We start from the raw sequence: 25593 nt of genomic DNA, 5'->3' as shown, positions 1-25593 counted from the left end.
GTCGGTTAAGCACATGCCTAACTTTAAGCCTGAGTAAACTTCATTGAGTTCAATGGGACTACTCATGTTCTTTAAATTAGGTACTTGTTTAAGTACCTTGTTGAATTGGGTCCACAAAAGGCAGGTACAGCACACTTCTGACTCTGCTATGCCAGTGAGCCTCTGTTCTGACCTACAGGACTGAGATTGGAGTCATTAAGAGCTTGATCCTGCTCTTCGTTGAAGTCAATAGCAAAACTTCCAGTAACTTCCGTGAAGCAAAATCAAACCTTTATCCTTAGGCTCTTTGCTAAGACTTCTAACTAGTGCAACTGGTGATGGTAATGTTACTGCATACCTGTCCATAAACAAAACCACGTACCAATGTACATTGGCATCTTAATCTATTTTTATTATACTTAAAGGAATTAAATGAGAAATTCACCTGAGTTGTTGTACTAACTTTCTACTGTCAAATGCTTTAAAGACTAAATAAATATCTCCGTTTGTCTCTTTTTTTCCTAGTACATCTTTACTTTTGTCCCAAAGCAAGAACTCTTGGAGAACTTCCTGATCCCAAACACTTTTCTGCCCTCATGTCCCTTGTCTGTAAATTTTTCTATTTCCATTGCTTGGACACTAGCAGGAGTTGTCATTGACTTGACAATCTAAAATCCTTGTTTTTCCTTGGTCAATTCTTGTCTCCACTACTTGAGTTCTGACTTTTATTATATTCCCTATATTTCTTACCTTAAGATGTTCCAGATTGCTGTCTTATCTGTGGTGCGGTCTTTGGGAGGAGCTGAGCACCTTCTTTGAGAAACTGAACTCCATCAATTTCCACTGATAATGCTAGGTGCCCACGACCGGGCCCCAAGTGAAAGCAGAAGCCAGATCCTATTTCCAAATGTGTTTCAAAACTTTCCATGGGTTTGTTCTATCCTACAAGTGACATCACTCTGCTGCTTTAATCTTTGGCTTACTATTAACCCCCATCACCACCATGACTTTCTGGAGAGATGGGATCATAGGAACTGCCCTAACCATTTAGCACTTTACCTCTCTCTGTGAAACATTGGATAACCTCATGTCTTCTAATTCTTAATTTTAAAACTTTCCATTTATCTTCCTGTAACACTCTGTAAAGTCTGTGGTGTTCTTCTGCATGACATTTGACAATTTGAAAAGTGTATTGTATTTTAGGACATTAAGAAAAATCTGAAGGGAATGCTGCTTGTGGGTTTTGTTTGTTTGTTTAGCATTGTGGCTTTGGTTTAAGTTGTATGTTTGAGAAGAGTAGACTACATCATGCACGTAGCCAGGACAAGCAGAGACCACTGTGGTGGTTAAAGGTGTCTAAATATATTTCTTATACGCTTTGATGATCCTCCTCCTTATGTTTCTGAAAACGGGTGCAGCATTGTATATCAATAGAACCAAGCTTAGTCCACTTTTAACTTTATTTATTTTTGTATAAGTACAAGGTTCTTTATATCTAAATAACTGCCCAAAAACTTTAAGGTTGCCCAGCACTGCCTCGGGCCCTTCCAGAAGGTGGAGGGTGGCTATACTAGGAACTCTGAAAACCAACCAATACAAAGTAAAGATAGATGCTACCCTTCCACACTGAAATGCAATGTTAATTCTGCCCTTTTGGAGCTGGCAGTAGCCTTAGAAGATGGGTCAGTAAGAGTGGTACCATCTCTTCGGCTGGCCGTCGTACTTGACGATGACTGTGGAGGAAGGAACTTTAGCACTTGTGATAAGAAGCAAGTCCAGCATTTGAAATAAAGCTTCACTGACAGTTTGGGCAGGAGAAATTGGAGAACGGCTTGATGCTATGCCATTGAAGATGGTGCTGTTGATACCGCTGTCTCTCTGTGTGCAGCAAGGACCTGGATAGAATCATACACTACAGATCTCCATTTACATCTGTCTCTGGCAACCTCTTCCCCGTTCCTTATGCTAATATTTGCTTACTTCAAGTTCCTTTTCAAAATTTCCTTTATAGTGCAGCTTTTGCTCTCCTCTGTCGTGTTTCCCTTCCTTGCATTCACCATAGAGGAGAATGTATGTTTGGGAGCCAGTGATCCAGCATATGGACAACAGGTTCTGTCTTTCAGCTGAATATACTAAGTAGATGTAAGGAAGAGGTAAGAGAGAGAGCTGTTTGTGTTGTGTTCCATCTATTTGAATTCCAGCTGCCATTGAGTGGGAGAGGGAATTGTATTGAATGGTGGGGAGATTAGGTGGGTCAGGTTGGTAGAACTATAGGCTGTGCTATGAGAGCTGCAGCAACAGCTCTCAACTGCCCTATGATGTACAAGTATGGAGCAGTAGCACACTCCCACTGGAAAATGACAAAAACACCACATCACCAGAGGGTGAACTGAACACTTTTCACAAAATGATCATGCTTTATCAGTCCTCATCCTCAAAGGAAACCTGCACAATAGTCTCAAAAGCTGAGGATGGGTTTATGGTTTATTACAACAATATGCAACACACTAACACCCACCCCAGCTCCTGCCACAGTACTTACCTCTGCCCCAATCTCACGCGTGTGACCGGGGGATGGGGGGGGGGGTATGTAGTTAACAAGGTACTTCACTGTGAATTGTCCCTTAAAATATGTTAACTACTTACATTTCTGAGCTGACATGGTGCATACCGTTCCCAGACCGAAAGAAGAGCTGTGTGTAAGCTCAAAAGTTTGTTTCTCTCTCCAGCAGACGTTGATCCAATAAAAGACATTACCTCACTACTTTGTCTCTAATGTTTCTACGGGGCCAGTCCTAAAGTTATTGCTGCCCCACATGCTGTAGTGCAGGTGGGTGCCACCAGTGTCTTCTGTCCATGAGAAACAGCTTACAGGCACCATGAGGCACAGAGCAGGGAGTACACAGTCTTGTGTGGAGTTATTCCAGCATGTGATGATGCCTTGTTGAGGGCCCAGACTTCGATTTCGCCCTGCTTCTGCGCTGTGGAAGAATGTGCAGGGCGGCACCCTCAGGCGCTCTGTGACACCGGGTCAGCTTCCCCATGGGGCGGGCAGGAGAGCAGCACCTCATAGTGCTGCAGTGTGGGGCCATTTCAATTTTACTAGTTTATAAAAATAAGAGACTTGCCCTGGAAACATAGGCATCTAGATGGGAGAGAGGGGGCATATGCTAATCAGCACTGGTAACAGTGGAACAAGAATGTAAGATGGGTTCCTAAACTACAGCAGGCAGGCCACAGCTGGCTGGCCCACACATTTTGACCAGCCTGTTCCCGCCTCTATCCCTCTCCCACATGGGCCCAGCGTGCAGCAGCCGGCCCCAAGCAGCATTGTGCAGTCCCTGTTCCTGGTCCCACTCTGTCTCACAGGACATGGGCATGCTTCCGCCCGCCCATCTCCCACAAAATATGGGCCCGGCCATTCCCATCATAAGAGCACAGCTGAGTGCTGTGGCCCTCGAGGCTGACAGTGTGGGGACCCCCCCCCCTGATGTACGGTCTCAGCTGGTTCACAGGCAGCTGTGCAGGGTACAGCATTGACTGTGTCAAGCCCAGGTGAGTGATTGACCAAGTGAAAGGTTACATAGGAGTGGAATGTGCGTAGGTAGCGTGGCAAAGGGGACAGGCTTTAGCAATGGCTATGTACATGGCATGTTTGTGTAACGCTAAAACCAGGGAGCCATGCGTCATGAAGGTGCTTGGGGCTGTAGGGAGAAAGTGTAATCAGCTTTGGCGTATAATGGTGTATGTGAGGCTTCAGTTTGAGGTGGCTGGGTACGCTTGTGCAGGAATGGCCTCAATTGGTGATGCAGGGTTTTGCTGAGTTGCGAGTGGATGTGTGAAAATAGTAAGATGGGTTGCAGCCCCAGTGCCAGCTCACAAAGTACACCTCATGGAAAGCAAATGCTAGAGAGATGCCTAACCGTAAAATGAGTTGCCCTCCTTTGTGCGTGTGTGTGTGTTAAGCCCAGTGCGCTGTATCATGACAAAAACCTTTCCGAGCTCCCCCTGGAGGTTCTTGCCTTGCTGCTGCGTCCTATGTCAGCTCATCCTATCCTAGCAGCTTGCTTGACCAGACAAACTGCATTGTAATATGTAAATATAGGAATAAAGCATGCCAGCCATACTTACTGCACAAGGACTCTGTCCTGGGAAGCAGTGACTGAACAAAATGGGATGGTGGAAAATCAGATAATCCCATTGTGACAAAAATCACTAATGCGATCCTGGAGATGCATAACTAGGGGCATCTCGTGTAAAAGCAGAGAGGTTATCTCTGAATGCCTTAAGTGTCCATGTTTTTTAAGCCTCTAATTATTCTCCTGGCTCTTCTCCGAACCCACTCCAATTTAGCAACATCCTTGACTTGTGGACACCAGCTCAGGACACAGGCGAGCAACGGTTGCGCTAAATACAATCTGTTTCTTAACAATGATTAGGAGGAACAAATATTTAATAGGGGGCGCTTCAATCTAACAGAGAATGGTATAATGTGATCCAATGGCTGGAAGCTGAAGCTAGACAACTTGGTGAAAGTAATTAACCGTTGGATTAATTTACCAAATGTCATGTTGGATTCTCCATCACTTAAAGCAACATTGGATGTTTTTTCTAAAGATAAACTCTAGGAATTATCTTGGGGAAGTTCTATGGCCTGTGTTATTTGGTGATCATAATGGTCCCTTATGGCCTTGGAATCTATGAGCTTGATCCCAACAATCTTTCCTAACTCATTAAAAGATTTGTATGTAATGAAGGAAAGGTGGGCTATGATCAGGAAGAGTGAAGAATCTGAATTATTTGTTTCTCTCCTCTAAATCTATTTCTGGGGTATAGATGAGGTGTCAGAAAATGTAATGTAAAGCCCAAATGACAAGAAATCACACATTATAAAGTGCAGATAGCATGCTTTATTTCAAATGAACAATACTATCTCAAGGAGGTTCAACAAATACAGCTAACTATGTTAAGAGAACTAAATCAAATTGATGTTGAGGGCACTATTGTGGTGTTAGCAACAGTTTTTTTGGATTTATTTAAAACTGTGGTTCATTGCTTTGTTGCCCGGAAATTACAAAATGTAATAGAATTCTAATACTAACACACAAACTCACAATCACTGCACCCCAGGAACCTCCGAGAGTCAGTACTACTGCTGCACTTGAGTACCTAAACAACTTTGCTGAATGAAGGAATGGCCAGGTGATGTTACTTCTTAAAAAGCCATTCAGGTAGTCAACATGCCAGAAGCAGTACTCAAACAGTGAGTGAACAAAGGGCTGGCCGCTTGCACTTTGTTCAAAATATTGTAAGTCAGTCCGGAAATAAACATTAGTATAACAATCAGAGTCAGCGTAAAACATTAAAGTGCTGCTTACAGGAGGGTAGATGCAAACATCACCAATGCCTTACACTTCTGATTCAACGTATATATTCGTGCATGTATAAGGTACAATGCACAGTATCATCTCTTAGGCGTATGCAGTCTTCAACAGGGAGCCTCTCTACCTGTTGAGGCATTCTTAAACATCAACACAGTGTTGAGGCACAAAAATTAGTTAAATGTTGAGCAGGGTATTCGTTTCCTCAGAAACTTTCTCCTACCAACCGTTAGTTCCAAAAATTACATTTTAAAAGTCACAAAATAAATGGTACAAAACTTCATAACCGTTAACTTCGGCTATATACAGTATGTACATGTCACTGAAAAAATGTTAAAATTCATAAGTCAAATAATAACGATAAGTCATAATGTATATCTTTGAACTTCGTCTCATTCAGGGAGGTAAAAAAATATTTTTTTCATATTTACATATCAGATATTTCAGCCTATATGACACTTGTAAAAAGTCAAGTGTAAATAAAACAGATCAAGCCCTCTAAATTGATCGAATAGTAATATTCACAGTGGCAGAGTCAGTACCGAATTCATTTCTTAAATTCAGTGTATAAAGTCCGCCATCATTCTTCTGAACATCCATGATGATAAGAGTGGTTAGATCTTCACTAGTTTCAATATGGAATCTGCCTTGCTGTTCCTGACTAGTAATTTTTCTTCCCTTGCAGTACCATGTTATTTCAGGAGCAGGTTCACCCGAAAAGGCACAGGATACTGTGAGAACCTTTCCTTCATCAACGCTGATATCAGTTGGAAGAGCTTCAATTTTGGGTGGCACTTCTTTACAAAATGGGAAAATAAGTTTCAAGTTAATTATTTCATTATCTCCCTGCAGCAGAGGTATTCTAAGTACTATTCCAGGATATTTGATATTCTAATTCTACCAGTAATTTTATTGCTCACCTCTCAAACTGGATTTAATCATTCTACTAGTTGAACTCTCCAGTTGTGTCAGACTAGATTTCCCCATAATACTGCTGGAGCTCATCTCTACAAAGGATTCTTTCATGGAAGAGGACATGCTTTGGGCGGACATGCTTGCAAATTTCATTTCAGTCATGCTGCTACTACTGCTGAATGAAGCCTCTTGTTGAGAAGCAGACATTTGAAATGACTGAGAAGAGAAACTTTCTTGCATGCTTGCATCGCCACTTGTCCTCAATACTATCTCTTTTGGAGGTTCTTCAATTAGAGCTGTGGAGCATAACAAACATAAAAGGAAAAAGGCAATGATGTCATGTTAACTGGTGAAGTCATGTAATCCTATGTTGACTTTATAGGAGGGAGAAAGTAGTATGCTTATTGTTTAAAGGAAAACTTCAATGGATCATAAATGTTTCCAATTACTTGATCCAACATTGCTAAATAACTAATAATAATTTATATAGGAAATAATGAAGCAGGAAATAGATTTTTTTTTTAGCCTATGACATATATGAAGAATTACAGCTGCATCCAGAGGTATAATTCTGCTGCTTTTTAGAGATGTTTAGTACTTTTTTCTGGAAGTAGGTATTTTGATTCCTTTTCAGACTAACTAGAAAATGCCGCCCAAAATGTACCTAAAAAGAGCTATGGGAACTACTTGCTATTCCTTCAGTCTCTTGCTGCAGCTATTATTTTCCAGTTTTAAGACGTATCATCAGACAGCATTTCCTGTCAGACTTATCACTAGAATCATAGAGCAAGAGATTACACATTTGCCTACTTCATATCAGAAATTCTGAAACATTTTCAGGTACTTTTAAATACTGTTTTATAATTTCTTTGTTTGACTTACATATTCTTGTTAAGTGACATGTTCTGTAGTCATCTAACAAGTAGCAAATATCACAGCTGTTTTCTCTTTAACATCAGCACAAACATACATCAACAGCAAAAATACAACAACCCCTTAATGCCAGAACTCTAGATATTCTTGACCTGCCAACAAAACAATTTAATTCAAATACTAGCAAGGGTAATACACTTTTTTTGGGAATGAACTAATCTGATGAAACAGTGATCACCAGAGCCAAGGGGTTAATGCTAAGATCATCACAGTTTAGAATGTTCATAGCTTGCTGTTGACACTCATCTGGTAGGAAACTGAACACTCAAATAGATGTTATAAGGGATCTTTTATGCTATTTTATTTGAAAATATAAATTATTTTGTACTTTGTATAACAAAAATAGAAACATGTTAAAACGCATAAATCAACACCACTCTACAGATTTTGTTGCATCTAATTCTACCAGGCAGAAAGTTCTAGTCAGTCAAAACAACAAGACGTAAAGAACAACTTACGGAGTACAGTCAGGGATGCCGTAGCAGAGCATTGTCCATGGTAATTTTTAGCTTTGACTGTGTATTTTCCACTGTCACTCACTGCAGCATTTAGAATATTCAGAGAATATATAGTATTGGAGCGATTTACATTGATTTTGGATGAAATAGCAATCTGAGGAGGGGAAAACGTTTTTGGATTATGATCAACTTTAATAAGAATTTTTAATACAATTTTTAAAGCTAATGTGTAAGCGATTACTTACTGGTTGGTTATTCTTAAACCACTCAATTTCAGGAGAAGGATCCCCAGAGATTTCACAAGTGAACACCACATCTTGTCCTTCATCAATGTTTTGAGATTTGGGCTGTGTGATGAAGGCTGGTACATTTGAGCGCTCATCAGCAAAGGTCATATCAAACTGACATCTGACAATGCCTTGGTCAGTTTTACCTTCACAAGTAAGTATTCCTTCATCTTTATGACTAGCTTTTTTGATGGTTAGCGTGTGATCACTTCCAGACATGCCATATCTGTAATCTTCTGAGTTAGATAGCTCCATTCCATTCAGCACCCATTTCACGTCAGATGCACCAGCAATGTTAGCTTTCACAGTAACTTTCTGATTTTCAGACAGAGTCATTTTAGTGGAAGAAGCTTTAATTTCTGCATATGATCTTTTGGCTTCTTCAGAAACTACTGACTTTTTAACAATTTCTTCTTGGACCACTGCTTTTTCTTGAGTTGCCACTGCTGATTTCTTCTGGGTAGAAGTTTTAAGTGCCTCAGCCTCTTTTTCAACTGATTTAGGCTTTTCAATCATGCTTGACACCTGGGAATGGATACTTTTAAAAACTTGGCCAACAAATTGGAAGTTAGTTTTAGATACACCACCTTCCCCAGTGATTTCACAGGTATATTCACCTTGATCAGACCCTGTAAGGTTATGGATTTTGAGTTCATAGGTACCATCTGCTGAATAATGAAACATGAAATGGCTGTCTTCTTTCAGTTTGTTGCCATCTTTATACCAGGATACTTCTCTAACACTTAAGGCACTACTTTCAGCTGCACAGGAAAACTTTACTTTATTTCCAAAAGCTTCCACTTTCAGCTGCTGAGTCATCTTGGGAGGAGCAATAGTTGGTAACAGAACTTTTTCTGCTGGAGTTGTCCTTCCTTCTGCTGCTGATTTAGCTTTTGTCTGAGCAGGAGATGGTTCAGGGGATTTTACACGTTTAGGTGATTTAGCTGGCTCTGGAGACTTCACACGAGGCGCAGGAGACTTGACTCTTGGGGGTGATGTAATTGCTTTTTCAGGCACCCTTGCTTTTTGTACAGTCAAAGTAAAGTGTGCTTCCTGCCTTCCTTCAGAGTTTTCTACCACCACAATGTAGCTTCCTGCATCTGATATCTGGACAGACGAAATCTCAAAGGTAGATTTGTATTGTGTTCGTGTGACTTGGAAGCGCCCAGAAGAAACAATGGCTTGACCTGCACGTAACCATGTTACTGTTGGTGTTGGTTCGCCATCAATATCACAAGAAAATCTTGCAGTTTCCTCTTCAGAGACAGTGATTGACCGTGGTTTTGTTAATATTGTTGCTGGAAGAGTACTCTTAAACTTCTTATGTGTAGCCCTTTCCTCCAATGATTTTTCTTCAGCTGCAGTGATTTTCTTTTCAGCGGAAGCATAGTGTTCATATGATGAGAGTGATTCTCTTGTCTCTGTCATTTCTGATTTGATCTCTCTTACTGAAGAACTAGCCTCTGTTGCAGATGTTTTCTTAAATGAAGAAATAGCATAAGCCTCTGTCTTTGTTAAGTCAGGAAAAATGGATCTTGGTACTTCCTCATCTCTGCGCTGGGAAGAGTAGGTAGTATAATCTCCTCCCGTAACATCTAATGTTGCATAGTCAGAACATTCTCCTTTGTAGTTTGTGCACACAACGCGATATGTTCCACTGTCATCAATATGGCAGTCAAGAATCTCCAAGGTTAACACACCGCTGGTATTAGTAAAATGTATCTTATTGCTCTCTTGGATTTCAATACCATTATGGTACCATTTCACTTCAGCTGTTGGTTTTGACTGGACGTTCAGAATGAACCTGGTATTATGGTTGCATGGCACACGATGAGAACGCATTCTCAGAGTGATGCGAGGGGCGTGGTCCAAGGTGAAAGGCTGCTGAGTCAGAACTTCATATTTCCTTTCCATTGTTTTCTGAGTTTTCAAAGCAGCTTTCATGGACTCATACCTGGAGAAGATATCAAATCTTGCCATCCTTTCAAATCGAGAGAGTGACCTTTCACTAGCCACCGGGCTTGGTGAGCGTGGCCGAGTTCTCTCTGGTGTAGGGGATCTCCTTTCAGTTTCTTCAGCAGGCCGTGAGCGGGGCCGAATTAATTCAGATACTGGGCGCATTAATTCAATGTAAGTTGGAGAAAGAGATCTTCTCCTCCTTAATAGCCTTGAGGGTGGGGAAAATTCTCTGTGAACATGTTCCGCCATTTCTATTTCTTCTTCTTCTTCTGATGTAATCTCAGTTATTTCTCTCTGTCTCCTTCTCCTCACTCTACTCTCTTCCTCCTGTGCCATACGCTCAAGCTCACTCTTGTATTCAGAGAGTCGCTGAGTTGTGATAACTGGACGAAGTAATTCTTCATCCTCTCTCTCATCCATTATTTTCTGTCTTTGCTTTGTTGGCCTATATACAGCCCTGTCATGGCGCTGACGGAGTTCTGCATAAGTTGCTCCAGTTTCAGCTTTAGATGGAATGTGATAGGTTGAGTACCTCAGCTCTCTTTTTCTGGCTTCCTCTGTACTGACCTGTTCCCCTGCTGAAGAATAACGAAGGGCAGACAGCTCAAAACGTGGAGGGCTTCTGCTTGGTGGTGAAGCTGAAAAGCCTAACTCAAGTTCCTCTTCAAGACGCAATCTTTCCTCTTCAATTCTCTTCATAGCTAAATAGTCATCAATAGGCAGGAGTAATTCCTCATCTGATAGGTCACTGAGTGATCGCCTTCTTGGTCTGTAATAAAGCTCATAATCAGGAGATGGTGTGCGGCGGCGTGCTGGTCTCACAGTTTCAAGGTCATCTTGTGATAGCTTTGGTATGCGCCATTTAGGTTTATACTGATCAGAAATGCGTGGAAGTGGCATAACATAGAACTGTTCCCATCTAGAAAGGCGAATGCGCTTTGGCCGTTTCTGAACAATTTTATCCAGTTTTCCTGGCATTTCATACTGATCTCGCAGTCTCTTGTACCACTTCATATCTGACATAGGCACAAACTGTTTAATTGACTGATCTTCCTCAAGAGCAGTACGTACATGCCTGCGAGGCTCTGGTATCTCATACGGCATGCGAAGTCTCCTTTCTTCCTTTTTTTCTTCCTTCAGAATTTCATATTCACCTTTGACAGTCTTAGTACTCACCGCCGGCTTATACAGGATGGCAGCTTCTCTTAGAGCTTCCTGTGCAGCTTGTGTTAGTGGAACAGTTTCAGCCCCAGAAAGGATTTCTGCCATTCTTAGTGTCTTGTCAATTTGTTTTTGCACATGTTTTTCCCGCTCTTCTTCTGTCTTGTATTCATGTTTGACATATGTCAAGCGTTCTACTTTTAGGTAAGCCTGACAACTTGTAGATCCAGCACTGTTTGTAGCAGTAACTCTATAATAACCACTGTCTTCTGGTAAAGTATCTCTGATGTGCAAAGCATAGTAGTCCAAGCCTTCATGAACAACTTCAATGTTGGGACCGCATGACAGAGGCTGACCATCTTTCTCCCATTTTAATTTTGGTTTTGGTACACCAGATACCCTTATCTCAAAGCACACACTTCGGCCTTCTTGGCATTCTGCATTTGCTAATAGTCTTTTGAACATTGGTCTTAATGTGGTGTCTGCTGGAGGTGGGTGTGGAATTACAGTCAGCTTAGCTTTGCAACTATCTTCACCATATTTGTTGCATGCCAAAACACTATATTCAGCATCGTCATTCTCAGTGACGTTATGGATGGTAAATTGATAAAGACCTTTGTCAGATTCAAAAGTATACTTCCTATCGTCATCACCTGGTTTGATTTTTTGACCTGATTTGAACCACGTTACTCGAGGTTCAGGGTGGACGGTTATAGTTACTCCAAACCTGACATTTTCTCCAACATAGGCAGTGCGGTTATACAGAGGCAGAGTAAATTCTGGTGGTCTCTCTAGAAGTCTCATAGCATCCACTCGGCGTTTCACTTTCTTAACTGTTCTGTATCTGTAATACTCAGAAACTTCTCTCACACCTTTAACAAACAGCTCTGCATAGGAACTATCTTCACCATAGTCATTTACTACCTTGCACCTGTAGGTACCATTATCTGATTTAGTAATGTCTTTGACATACATGGTTGCCACTCCTTCCTGGTAGCTGATTTCATACTTTCCATTGTTCTCCAGTTGCCTGATACCAAAGTACCAGGTCACTTGTGTGGACTGATCATAATTTTCAATCTTACATGTGTATTTGGCATGCCCTCCTTCTTCTACAACAGCATGCATTATCTGCCCAGAAATGGGACCAATGTCAATTGATGCAACTTTTACTTTGGCAATTGTAACCCCTTTCTGAGATCTAATTGCACCACCACAGGAAATGCGAGCTACTGACACAACCATATTCCATTCTTTCTTCACAAGGGTCTGATAGTACCGCCTGTGTCTTAATGTCTTGATGACTTTAGTGCTGATCTTTTCCGTCCTCTGTTTCAGCCATGGATGATTAAGTGCTTCTACAGCAGTCATACGACCCTTCCGTTCTTTTACTAGTAGGCGATCAATGAAGTCCATGGCCTCAGTGCTTATATCTTTGAATGCTTCATCGTCAAAGTTATATTCAGCACTGATGATATTTTCAATAGTCTGTTGGTATGTTTCAGCAATGAAAGGATTAATACCACTTAGGAGTATATACACTAGGGCACCAAGTGACCACATGTCTGTAGCTGTGCTGACCACATCATGTTGATGTACTTCAGGTCCATAATATTCAGGAGAAGTAAACTGAAGTCTAAAGTTGTCACCAGGCTTCAGCTGTCTAGCCTGACCAAACTCAATAATTTTAATTATGGAGCTTCTTCTTGTGAAGTAAATTATATTCTCTGGCCTGATATCAAAGTGTCCAATGTTATGACTGTGTAAGAATTCAAGTGCTCCACAGACCTGGTGTACATAGTTTACTATTTCTCTTTCACTCAGTTCAAATGAGGCTGTACTAATTCTTTCAAAGATGTCAACTCCAGATATGAACTCAAAGATCATGACTAATTCTTCTAGGCTTTCAAACGATTCATGAAGATACAAGATGTTTCTATGTCTAGCTATGTTTAGGATGGAAATTTCTTTCTTTACTAAAACTTGGTCAGCTCCCTTGACTTTAACAAATTTGGCCAGGAAGGTCTTCTTGGAAACTGTCTCAACACAGCGGTGGACAATTCCAAAATGCCCATGTCCAAGCTCTTCAGCAATCATATATTTGTCATAGAGTTCCTTTGTGGAAGAGTGAGATGCTTTAACTTTGGTGACTTCTCTGGTCTCATCAACTTCTTCATCATAGTTCAGCATTCTTGTCTTATCTTCCTTTGTTATAATTGGCTCTGTAGGTTCAGAAGGCTGACTTTGCCCAAATTTATTTTCCGCAATTACACGGAACTGGTAGCTTGTCTTGCCGAATAGGTTTACCACAGTGTATCGGGTATCACGAGCTTGTGCAACACGAATCCATCTCTCTGCTGTAGTAGCACGTTTCTCAATGGTGTAGTTCGTGACTCTGCTTCCACCATCAGTTGCTGGAGCAGTCCAGATTAAGTTGACTGAATCCCTTGAAATATCACTTACTTTCAGACCCCTTGGTGGATCAGGTACATCAGCCACATCTAATTCAACAGTTTTTTGATCAATGCCAAATCTATTTTTAGCACAAACAATGTAGAAACCTGCATCTTTTCTGTCCACACCATTTGGAAAAACCAGAGAAGTGAAGGATCTTGTAACAATAACTTGATAGTGTCCATTATTATCAATGAGATCTTGTCCTTTCTGCCATGTAATCACTGGATCCGGCTTGCCACTGAATGGAATCTTGATGCTGACCACTTCACCTCGGAGAGCATGAACAGCTCCCATACCTTCAAGATTTTTGGGCAAGTGAATCTTAGCAGGAACTGTAGCAGAAAGAAAGACAGATCCCATCAGTACAAACAATATTTTAAATAAAACACAGCAGCACTATTCTAAACTTTGGAAAGTTAAATAAGAATTTGACTCAAACATCAAAACGCTTTAGTCACCTTCAACATCCAAAGAGGCAGTGCCAGACACAGATCCTCCCTGATTGGTAGCTCTAACTTGGTAGACAGTGGCATCATCATCTGTTGCATTTGTAATGACCAGCTGGTAATATCCACCTTTAAATTCTTGTATCTTAACCTTTTCTCCATCTGGCAAGATCTCTTTACCCTGTCTAAACCATTTAACAATAGGCTTCGGATGACCGGTGACCTTGCAAACAAATGTGGCAGTGGCTCTAAATTTCACATTCAAGTTTCTTAGTTCTTCCTTGAAATGTGGTGCTTGAATTGGTACATCAGATTTTGGAATGACTGGTAGTGATACATTGCTCCATTCACTTTCACCACCTAGATTTTCACATTTTACACGGAATTCATATTCAAGGCCTTCAATAAGACTTTTCACAGAATAGACTGTTTCATGAATTTCTTCTGTTGTTACTGCAATCCATTTGTTTTGTTTCTTTTCACGTTTCTCGAGGTAGTAATTTCTGATCTTTGCACCTCCATCACTGGCCGGTGGTTTCCAGGACACAACACAAGAGTCCTTTGTAACAGCAGTTACTACTGGCTGACTAGGTTGCCCTGGTTTTTCTGTAAAGAATAAAAAGATTCAAAACATTAAATGAAATTAGCTTAGTAATTTTCAGATATATGTAAACAAACATTTTGGTGCACGCTTACCAAATGGACTTTTGATAACAACAATTGATGAAACCTCTAGTGCTTCGCTAATGCCATATGTATTCTGAGCAGACACACGGAAATAATAGCCTGCATTTTCAGTTAGGTTAACAATTCTGCACGTCGTGCCTGAAATGCTTGATGATACCAGTTGCCACTCGGTGCCTTCCTTGGCTTCACGTTTCTCTACAACATAGTTTGTTATCAAAGCACCTCCATCGTCCTCAGGTGGCTTCCAGCTGATTACCACAGAATTTTTCAATAGGGCTTCCACAACAATTGGCCCTGTTGGTTTATCTGGTTTATCTATAAAAGGAAAACATAGCACTTTAGTTATCTGCCAGTAAATATTTTAGAGAATACTATTCAACAGAATTATTGGAAATAAAATTAATACCTTGTATTTCCACATTAACTACAGTGTCAACTGTTCCAAATATGTTGCTTAGTTGCACTTTGTACTTCCCAGCATGGGTCTTATGCTGGACATTCTTAATGACAAGATGAGTATAATGCTCTGTGTTCTCAATAGTAACATTTTCTGAGTCTCTTAAAGGTTTTTTGTCATGGAACCAAGTGATAGCAGGTACTGGGCGACCAATGTACACAATATGGAGACGTAGGGTGCCACCCACACCTGCATAATATTTCTCTTTCAGTGGGAAGCCAGGGTGGAACTGAGGAGGAGCCTGCAAGAGTAGTTTGCCACTAGTTTCAATCTCTCCAACATCATTGGTAGCCATGCAAGTGTAGACACCTTCATCTTCTTGTTCTTCTGTTATTACAGTCAGTGTATGGGTGCGTCCATCTGATGACATTTTGTATTTTCGGCTTTGTGCTAGTTCTTTGCCAAAACGATACCATTTAATGTCAGGAAGAGGTCTCCCAACAATCTGGCATGTCAACTGAGCTGCTTCACCCAGTTTAGTTGTAACATCCTTCATTGCTTGTCTTATGCCTGGTGCTTCTCCAGCTGTAACAACGAAAGGTTAAAGATCAGAAAATTATTAAATGTTCCTCTGTTATTTCTTTATCTATCCATATCCTTCACTTATATCTGTGGCCAATTTACACTTAAACTTGCAGGCTTATTCTTTACAGCCAACATATAATGTTCATGAGCCCAACATCATAGTTTACCAAGAGATAAAATATCATTTAATCTGTGATATAACTCATAGTGACGCGGATAGTACATTTAAACTTACATGTTAGTTTAGTCTTTACTGTCGTAGCTGTTCTTCGAGGTCTGCTGACTCCAGTCTCATTTTCTGCAAAAACCCTGAATTCATATTCTGTAGCCTCCAGTAAACCTCCCATTGTGAATTGTCTGTCTTTGATACGTTCTTTATTGCACTTTTTCCATGCAGTCTCTCCAGACTGACGATATTCAATCCAGTATCCCAGGATCTCTTTTCCACCATCACATTCAGGCCGTTCCCATTCTAAAGTAATGCTATCCTTAGATATAGAAGTTATCTCAATTTCTCCAGGTTGACTTGGTTTGTCTATAAATTACAGAGTATTTACAAAAGTTAAATTTCACTTCTCTAAGAACTTCACTAAAGTGCTCTCCAAAATGTCAACTAATTCAAACAGTTTCTTACCAAATGGATCTTTGCACACTTGTGGTTCAGAAGCAGGGCTTGGTTCGCTCTCACCAATGTCATTTTGGGCAATGATGCGGAACTGATATTCAGCATCTGGAACAAGTCCTGTGACTGTGAACATTGTAGTTGTGATTTGAGTCTTGTTATGCCTGACCCATTTCTCTGTAGATGTCTCTTTTCGTTCAATGTAGTAGCCAGTGACACGAGAACCACCATCATCTTTAGGTCTGGACCAGAATAAGCTAACAGAGCTCTTTGTGACATCAAGTACTTCTGGTGGATTGTTTGGAGGTTCTGGAGGATCTATTAAAAATAACATAATTGTGTAATTTTAAAGCTCTTTTGTGTGTGTGTGCATTACAAACATAAGACATGAGAATTAAAAAAGGAATTTTAGTTTTAAAAAAATCTACTCACTCAAAGGTGTCTTTGGTACAACTGGTTCTTCAGATTTCAGCGATTTGCTAATACCAAACTGATTTTCTGCACAAACACGGAAGTGATATTCCACATTTTCTTTGAGCCCTTTCACGACTAATGATGTTCCCCTCACTCTGGAATCAACGGTGTACCAGGCAGTCTTAGGTACTTCTCGCCTCTCAACGATGTAACCAATAATATCTGCACCACCATCGTCGGTAGGAGGTCTCCAGCTTACTCTGACAGAGCGAGTCTGTATGTCATCATACTCAAGTGGCCCTTCAGGTGGATTTGGAATGCCAATCACTCTGACCTGTATATAAACAGCCTTCTTTCCACATTTGTTTTCAAGTGCCAAATCATAGGTACCAGAATCTTCTCTTTCTGCATCTTTGATCACAAGTTCAGTGTGTGTCTCAGAAGTTGCAATCATTGCTCTCTTGCTGATGTCCTGGCCTTCTTTAGTCCATTTGCATATCGGTATAGGCTTACCCTTAATTGGTACTGTAAGCCTGATAACTCCACCTTGTCTCACAAACAGGCCTTCTTGGTATTTTTGATCAAGTTCACAATCAGGATATTCTGAAAACAAATCCAACATGTTATGTTATGTCTATTTTACAGTTTTGTTGTGTCTGTTTTATGCAAAACAATTGTTTAAGCCTATTTACAACAAGAACTATGAGCTAAAACAATTTACCAAGCATTTCTGTTACTTTGACTGTTCCTGGCACATCAGCAGGTTCTCCAGGCCCACCAGCATTACAGGCCATCACACGGAATCTATATTCTGCGCCTTGTGGTAGATGTGTCAAGGTGTATTCATGTATCTTGGTTGGAGTAGTATTACATTTGGTCCATTCAAATTGATCAACCTTCTGCATTTCAATCAAGTAACCAGTGACTTTAGAACCTCCTTCCTCTTCTGGTGGACTCCAGGCCAGGGACACTGATGTTCTTGTAGTATCAGTAACTCTTGGGTTCTGAGGTTTACCTGGGGGAGCTGGAATAGAAGATAGCAGGTAAATATATTTTAAGATTGTTAGTTTGAATATTTAAAAGGCAAAACATTAATATGCAGCATTTGATAAGTATTTAGTCATGGTGATATTTACACAGGAAAACTAATGAATAAAACAGATTTTAAAAATATTCTCTTTATATTAATTTAATCAAAATATCTGCTGTAGTACATTAAACTATCCAGATGAAATATTTAGCTTGTTAAATATAACAGCACATCTTATCAGAGACATTGCCCTCTATCTCAAATGTGCTTTTATCCATGTAGAAAATTATATACCAATTGGATCCATAGCAACAGCAGGTTTGGAAGGACGGCTTGGTTTGCCAGTGCCTCTGGCATTAATAGCTGTGACACGGTATTCATATTCTAATCCTTCAATCAGTCCAGTGGAGCGATAACGTGTCATAGTCACTGGAATTTTATTTACACGGACCCATCTATCTGCTCTGACTTCTTTGCGTTCCACAATATAACCAGAGACCTGCGAGCCACCATCATCTTCTGGTGGATTCCAAATAAGTGTCATGCCTTCGCGAGAGATATCAAACACTTGTGGAGTGTCAGGAGGACCCGGAAGACCTGTAACAACAAAGAAGACAGAATTAAGAAGGAAAATATGAGAATGCATTTACAAATGTAGCTTTCTGGGGACAAATCCATAATAATAATAAATAATATCTAGCATCTGTAGTACTTTCCATCACCAGATCACAAAGCACTTTACAACAGAGAAAGCTGAAAGTAGTGAAGTGATTTCTCTAAAGTCACCCAAAAGGCCAGTGGCAGGCCTGGGAGTAGTACCTAGGTCTCAAAGTCACAGTCCAATTCTGTATTCAGAGCATGTATATATAGGGCATCATATTAATTTTAGATGTGGCATTTTCCTCCACAAGTATAACATGATTCATGCATGTGAGAGTATTGCATGTATGTGGGGGCAAAGGAAATAATAGAATTTATTCTAGGGGATCTAGCCCTATTGTATTAATACATAGGCCCCTGTAAATTGTTTTCCATTTTTAAATGTAGAGAATTAGAGATAATGTAGACTTACTGATTCTACTCTTGCATTCTATAATCTCAGACTGAAGGTATGATCCAATTCCAAAGCGGTTTGTAGCAGCCACACGGAACACATATTCAGAACATTCAATTAGTCTAGTGAACTTAAACATTGTCCTTGTTACAGATTCAGAAACTGGTAACCACCCAGGACGGTGTGCATCACGTTGTTCCACCACATAACCACTAAGTGCAGCTCCACCATCCATCTCAGGTGGTTCCCAGGAAATGGTAACAGAAGTTGAATCAATATCATCAATTCTGATAGGTCCAGTGGGTGGCCCAGGTTTGTCTAGGAAAGATTAAAAAGGACATAAGTTACTGTTTAACAAAGAAGCTGGGTTGCCATTTATGATGAAGGAAGGATTGTGAACTTAATAATAACAGTAATAAAATCCTTACCAAGAATAACAACTTTTATTGTATCAACAGCAGTTCCAGTCGTGTTCTTCAGTTCAAGCGTATATTCCCCAGTGTCGTGTATTGTGGTCTCGCGCATACTTAATTTAGCTACTTTAGCATCAGTTTCAATCTTGGTGCGTTCTGATTCTCTTAGCTTAGAGCCAGCAAAGAACCAAGATACAGTTGGAGGTGGTCGGCCACCAATTGGAATAGCTAACTCTATGGGTCTGCCAGCTGGCACATGAATTGTCTTTTGAGTTATTCCAGCAAGGTCAATTGTGGGTAACACTATTTAAAACAAAACAAAACAAAAACAAAACAAAACCTTTTAATATCCATCTTGTAAATAAAATATTACATACATTTTGAGTAGTCCTCAACCTGTCCTTTTAACTATTAAACCTACCTTTTTGGTCTTGTACAGTTACTGCTGTGACAATCTCTCTTGGTTCTGACACACCCTTCTGATTTTGTGCTCTGACTCTGAACAAGTACTGTTCACCTTCATTTAGTGAGATGATTGTGTGCTCATAGACTGTAGACTTCAGTGTCACAACCTTCATCCACTTTTCTGTTCCAGCTTTGCTGGCCTCAATAACATAGCCAGTCAGTCTGCTGCCACCATCATGCTGTGGTTTCTCCCATGCAAGAGATACAGTTGATTTAGTGATGTCAACTACCTCCAGTTTCTGAGGCACCATAGGAACATCCGACACCAGTACTGCATCAGATGTTTCACAAGGTTCACCAATACCATAAATATTTTCTGGCAGCACTCTGAAATAGTACATAGCTCCTTCTATAAGTCCAGTTATTCTATAAAGTGTTTTGCTGCATTTGGTAGTTACTGTCTTGTATGCTCTCATGGCAGCCTCACGTTTCTCAATTATGTAATTGTTGACAGGTGCACCACCATCAATAGTAGGAATTTCCCAAGTAATTGTCACGGAATCTTTTGACACCTCCTTAACTCTCACTGTGGCAGATGGACCAGGTGTATCTAAAATCAAAATCAAAATGGATTATTTCCTAATTGCTCTTTTCTTGATTTGGGTAATTACTGAATATTACCTAAGTAAAGACATCAGGATTTGGATTTCATAGATGAACTCAGCTTTTAGAAACATATTTCCCCTTGATTTCTATTGTATCTTTTCCATCCTTTCCATTCCCACCTCATCCACCATGGTCTTTTGTCATTATTTGCTGGGTTCTACTTAAATTGCAAACTCCTTTCAGCAAACACCTTTTTTCTTATGTCTGTAAAACAACATGTGTAAGTATGGTACATTATCAATATGTAATAGTAACAATACTCACCATATACTTTGACAAGGACTGTTGCTGATTTCTTGCCTGATTGATTTTCAGCCTCAACAATATATTTGCCAGCATCATACCGATTAACTTTATCTACAATAAGAAGAGTGTAGCTCTCCGTAGTGTCTATAATGCCCCGATTTGCAAGGTCAACACCCTCTTTGCTCCATGTAATTATTGGAGATGGTCTGCCAGACACAGACACCATTAGACGCAAAGAACCACCAGCTCTGACAGTGACAGTCTTCTTTAGATCATCAGCAAGTTCAAGATCTGGTATTTCTGATGCAGAGAGGGGAGAAATACAAAATGAATTAATCTTTGAATAGTTTTAAAGAAAAATATAATCTTTCCATAAACAAACTTGGGTTTTTCAAATTACCTATTCTTTCCACAGGTTCGATTTCAGCTGATGATTCACTGAATTCACTCATGCCGTTCACGTTTGTGGCAGCAACTCTGAAGCGGTATTTCTGATCTGTTTTAAGAGCAGTTACTGTGAATTCAGCATTCCTTAGGGTGGCAGTAGTGTGCGGTCTGTACCACTGTTCAGTGCCTTCTTCTTTCATTTCAAGAACATAGCCTAAGAGGTCAGTACCACCATCATACATGGGCTTTGTCCATACCAAGCTTATGCTGTGCTTTGTAGTGTCCACAACTCTTGGAGCTGAAGGAGGTGCAGGAGTGTCTTTGGAATAGAACACCACACATTTCACATTATTTCAGGGAACATTTTACAGTTTAAAAGACCTTATTTAATAACAATATTCTAAACAATTAGTGATTAGAAATTTATCCCAAATTAACTATAACAACTTATTTTAAATTCATTGCAATGCCAGTGACCACAATGAATTCACATGTTCTTTTGGATCCCTTATTTGGAATGTCATTGTAGTTAATTATGTTGCAATATGTTTAATAAATATTAAAAATATATTTTGAACTTGACTACTTACACGATGGCTCCTTGCATAGGATAGATTGAGAAGCATCACTAGGCTCACTATTCCCAGCAGCATTCACTGCGGTGACACGGAACTGATATTCACTATGTTCCATTAGACCCGTGACTTTCAGTCTCGTATCATAAATAGTGTAATCTCTATTGACTCGTGTCCAGCGTAGACTTCTCTTTTCACGTCTGTCTACAAGATAATTGCTAATCTCACTGCCACCATCTGATTCTGGTTGCAGCCACTGAATAATTATGTGTTCCTTGCCAATACCCACTGCTTCGGGTGTACCAGGTTGTGATGGAATAGCTGTTGATGTTCAAAAATATGAAAAAAAATTAGATTTTTTTCAAATATTTAACAAAAACTCCATATATTCTGGAGCTAAAAGATGAAAACACTTACTGAAAGAGTTTCTAGCAACAATGGCTTCTGTTTCAAGTGGAACACCTGTCCCATACTTATTGACAGCCCTCACACGGAAGATGTATTCATTATTTTTAATAAGTCTTGTCACCACACAGGATAACGTTTGGCATTCAGCCTCAACAATCACCCAGTTAAGCCTGCTGGTTTCACGTCTTTCTACAATATAGTGGGTGATTTCTGCACCTCCATCTTCATGTGGAACATTCCATGCCAGAGTGCACTTCTCTTCTGTTACTCTGCTAATAGTGATTTTGCCTGCACATGGACCAGGCGAATCTGAGTAGGGATGAACAAAGATGTAATTATAATAGTCAATGAAAAGCTTCTCTCTCTTTTTGTAACTATAATTGTGAATTCTAATAAATGTTCACAGCAAACTATTATCTATGAAATACATACCAAGCACTTTGACAAGGACTGAAACTTGCTTTGTTCCACTGGCATTTTTAACGGTTAGTGTATATTTTCCACTATCACTTCTGTCACAATACTTGATAACTGCAATGGCCCGTTTGCTGGTATACTGCAGAGAGATCTTTTCACACAGGTCCAATTCTTTGTCACCTTTGGACCAGAAGACCTTTGGTTCTGGTTTTCCACCAATGGCTGCATCAAGAACAAGATCAGATCCAGCCCTTATGGTCACAATTTCTCCTTGCAATCTGGCATCCAGCTCAGCCTTTGGTGGTGCTATCATAAAGAGATAAAATCATTACCATTATAGTATTAAAACTACAAACTATGCAATATTTTAAATGACCCATGGGAATGTTTCTTACAATATTCATCTTTGCAAGTGACAGCACCAGTAGATTCAGATCCTCTGCTCATTACACCAGCTGCATTCTTGGCTAATACACGGAATTCATACTCTTCTCCTTCACTAAGAGCTGTCACAGTAAAGCAGTTTTCCGAGACAATGGTATAGTTGCATTTCAGCCAGCGTCCATCTCCAGCTTCATTATATGGTTTGCGTTCTATAATATACCCAATAATTTTGCTGCCGCCATCATAAAGTGGTGGAGACCAGCTCAGTGACACTGTAGATCTTGAGACATCTATTACTTCAGGTCTCCCTGGTGGATCTGGAAGAGGACAATGTAAAATGAAAAATCTAATTCTGTTGTTGCTTATATAATAAAGAAAAATTATACTCTAAAAGTTACACTTACCAACTGGGTTTTGAGCCACTACCGGTCTGGAAGCTTCACTAGCTTTGCTCACACCAGCAGCATTTAGGGCATAGACCCTGAATTGATATTCCAGACCTTCCACTAGTCCTGTGACTTTATAGTTGCACTCAAAGCATGGCACATTGTTTTCCTTTACCCAAAGAATGGTATTGCGCTCTTTCTTTTCAATCCAGTATCCAGTGATTTTGCTGCCACCATCATGATATGGTTCCTCCCAGCGAATGGCCATAGCATTGGCAGACACAGAATAGACCTCTGGCCTGGTAGGTGGACTTGGTGGGACTGATTGTGAAAAGCAAGAGAGAAAGTTAGATTTTGACACTAATTACATAAACTAGAATAATAATTTCTTGAAATGTGTGTTTTTTTTGTTTACCGAATGGATGCTCAGCAACTATTGGTGCTGATTCCAGGGGCTTGCTGACACCAAATCTGTTTTCTGAGCTGACCCGGAAAGCATACTCCATGTATTTAGTGAGATGAGTGACTTTGATCTGTGTACGTTTGACACTGGAATTTATTAGCTGCCATGCTGTTGTACCAGATTCACGTTTCTCAACTATGTAGTTTGTGATATCAGTGCCACCATCATCTTCAGGCTCTTTCCATGACAATACACAGGAGTCAGCAGAAATGGATGATATTTCAATGGGGCCAGTAACTGCACCTGGTCTTCCGATGACAACCACTGTGACAGCAAATGTTTTCACGCCAGCTGTGTTCTCAAGTGTCAAATAATATTTGCCAGAGTCACCTCGCATGCTGGCCTTCACAGTCAATGTAGTTCTATCCTTTGTTGTCTTGATGGTCACTCTATCAGTTTCCTTGAGTCTCATTTCTTCAAGTTTCCATGTTACTTTTGGAGATGGTCGCCCACTAATTGGTATATCAATAGTAAAGGTGCTTCCAGCTTTGCAAGTTATAAGTTGTCTAGTTATTCCACTAAGATCTGCTGTCGGTTCAATCTGTGGCTCTTTAATAATAACAGAAGAGAAAGCTTCTCTTGGTTCACTGTAGCCTGCATCATTCTTTGCCTTAACCCGGAACTCATATTCATTGTTCTCTATAAGACCTTCAACTGTGAAAGTAAGTTGTTTAGTTTGACCAGCTTCAACCCAATAGTCAGATCCCCTTTGCTTCATCTCAAGAAGATATCCAGTAATACGGCTTCCACCATCATGGTCAGGTTTAAGCCAAGCTAATACTGCAGAAGATTTGGTAGTATCAATAATATCTAGTCTCTTAGGTGGAGCAGGCTCCTCAGTGGCTACAACTGGCTCTGTTAATTCACATGGTTCACCTACACCATATTCATTTTCTGCTGAAACACGGTAGTAAAATGGCACACCTTCTGTGAGATCAGTGACCTTAAAGATTTGACGAGTACATTTTGAACTCACTACTTGCCAGCTACGACGGCTTGCTTCCCGCTTCTCCACAATGTAGTGATGGATGCGGGCACCTCCATCCAAAACAGGAGCATCCCATATTAAAGTAATAGAACCTCTAGTCACATCCTTAAAGGTAATAGGACCTGGTGGGCCAGGAGTGTCCAATACCTTGACAATAAATGTAATAGATTTGCTACCACTGTTGTTTTCTACAGTAAAGATGTATTTGCCAGCATCATTTCTATTGCAGTTCTCCACAGTCAAGGTACTGAATGAGTCAGTTGTGTGAATGTCAGCACGTAGGCTAAGGTCTGAGTCTGCTTTAGACCATGTAGCTATAGGAACAGGTCTGCCTAAGAAGGCAATAAACAGACGAATAGTTGCACCTGCTCTGACAATGTGAGTCTGCTTGAAGTTTGCATCAATATCAATTTCAGGTGATGACAGTCTATCAGTTGCTTGGATTGTAGCAGGAACTTCACAGCTTTCTCCCTTGCCTGCACCATTGACAGCACTCACTCGGAATTTATAGTGTTCACCTGCCTCTAAGTCGGTGACAGTATATTTGGTAGCAATACAAGTCTCTGCATTGACTTTATGCCACTCTCCTAAGTCAGCTTTGCACATTTCTATGATGTAGCCAATTATTTCCATGCCTCCATCAAAAACTGGCTTGGTCCATTCTAAGCTTACACTTGTCTTTGATGTATCTGTCACTTTTACAACAGTAGGTGCACTTGGTGGATTTACTGGCTCCCTACATTTAATTAGCCTTGAGACAGCACTTGGAGGTCCTACTCCTGCAGCATTTTCAGCCATAACCTGGAATTCATATTCATTGCCTTCAGTCAGGCCTGTTACTCTATATCTTGTCTCGGCAATGGCTCTCTTACTGGATACTTTGACCCAGCGGAAACTCTTTTTTTCTCTTCTTTCCAGGATATACTGGTTGATTTCATTTCCGCCATCGGATTTTGGTCTAGCCCATGAGATTGTGATACTGTCTCCTGTTACATGTGTAGGCTCTGGTGTACCAGGTGCATCAGGAACAGCTACAAAATGGAAAACAGCTTAGAAAACATGCAGCAAAAGTTGGGAACTGTTGTTATTT

The 25593-nt window shown here is 40.3% G+C and overlaps 1 protein-coding gene across 50 annotated transcripts in view; it reads right to left on the bottom strand.

Moving 5' to 3' along the window:
• Window positions 1–4866: 4866 nt before the first annotated feature.
• Window positions 4867–25593, bottom strand: part of TTN (titin) — a 465728-nt gene continuing 445001 nt past the window's right edge. For all 50 annotated transcript variants that reach the window (XM_067549108.1, XM_067549128.1, XM_067549138.1 and 47 more), the window contains 23 exons: window positions 23468–25534; window positions 23071–23373; window positions 22678–22983; window positions 22298–22588; window positions 21875–22174; window positions 21473–21778; window positions 20896–21201; window positions 20514–20795; window positions 19600–20193; window positions 19194–19481; window positions 18784–19083; window positions 18006–18308; window positions 17403–17705; window positions 16700–17284; window positions 16280–16585; window positions 15881–16180; window positions 15070–15645; window positions 14673–14978; window positions 13989–14582; window positions 7912–13862; window positions 7667–7820; window positions 6281–6571; window positions 4867–6157 (listed from right to left, as the gene is read on the bottom strand). In XM_067549108.1, the coding sequence (XP_067405209.1) occupies window positions 5859–6157; window positions 6281–6571; window positions 7667–7820; window positions 7912–13862; window positions 13989–14582; window positions 14673–14978; window positions 15070–15645; window positions 15881–16180; window positions 16280–16585; window positions 16700–17284; window positions 17403–17705; window positions 18006–18308; window positions 18784–19083; window positions 19194–19481; window positions 19600–20193; window positions 20514–20795; window positions 20896–21201; window positions 21473–21778; window positions 21875–22174; window positions 22298–22588; window positions 22678–22983; window positions 23071–23373; window positions 23468–25534 (15311 nt within the window). In that variant the 3' untranslated portion in view covers window positions 4867–5858. The remainder of the gene's footprint in view (window positions 6158–6280; window positions 6572–7666; window positions 7821–7911; window positions 13863–13988; window positions 14583–14672; window positions 14979–15069; window positions 15646–15880; window positions 16181–16279; window positions 16586–16699; window positions 17285–17402; window positions 17706–18005; window positions 18309–18783; window positions 19084–19193; window positions 19482–19599; window positions 20194–20513; window positions 20796–20895; window positions 21202–21472; window positions 21779–21874; window positions 22175–22297; window positions 22589–22677; window positions 22984–23070; window positions 23374–23467; window positions 25535–25593) is intronic.

This window comes from Emydura macquarii, unplaced genomic scaffold, assembly GCF_026122565.2.
Source record: "Emydura macquarii macquarii isolate MOO-44397 ecotype Brisbane River unplaced genomic scaffold, CSIRO-AGI_Emac_v2 contig_1253, whole genome shotgun sequence".
Classification (NCBI taxonomy): Eukaryota; Metazoa; Chordata; order Testudines; family Chelidae; genus Emydura; species Emydura macquarii.
The sequence above is the reverse complement of the archived record's forward strand: the minus strand, read 5'-3'. Positions and strand labels throughout refer to the sequence as shown.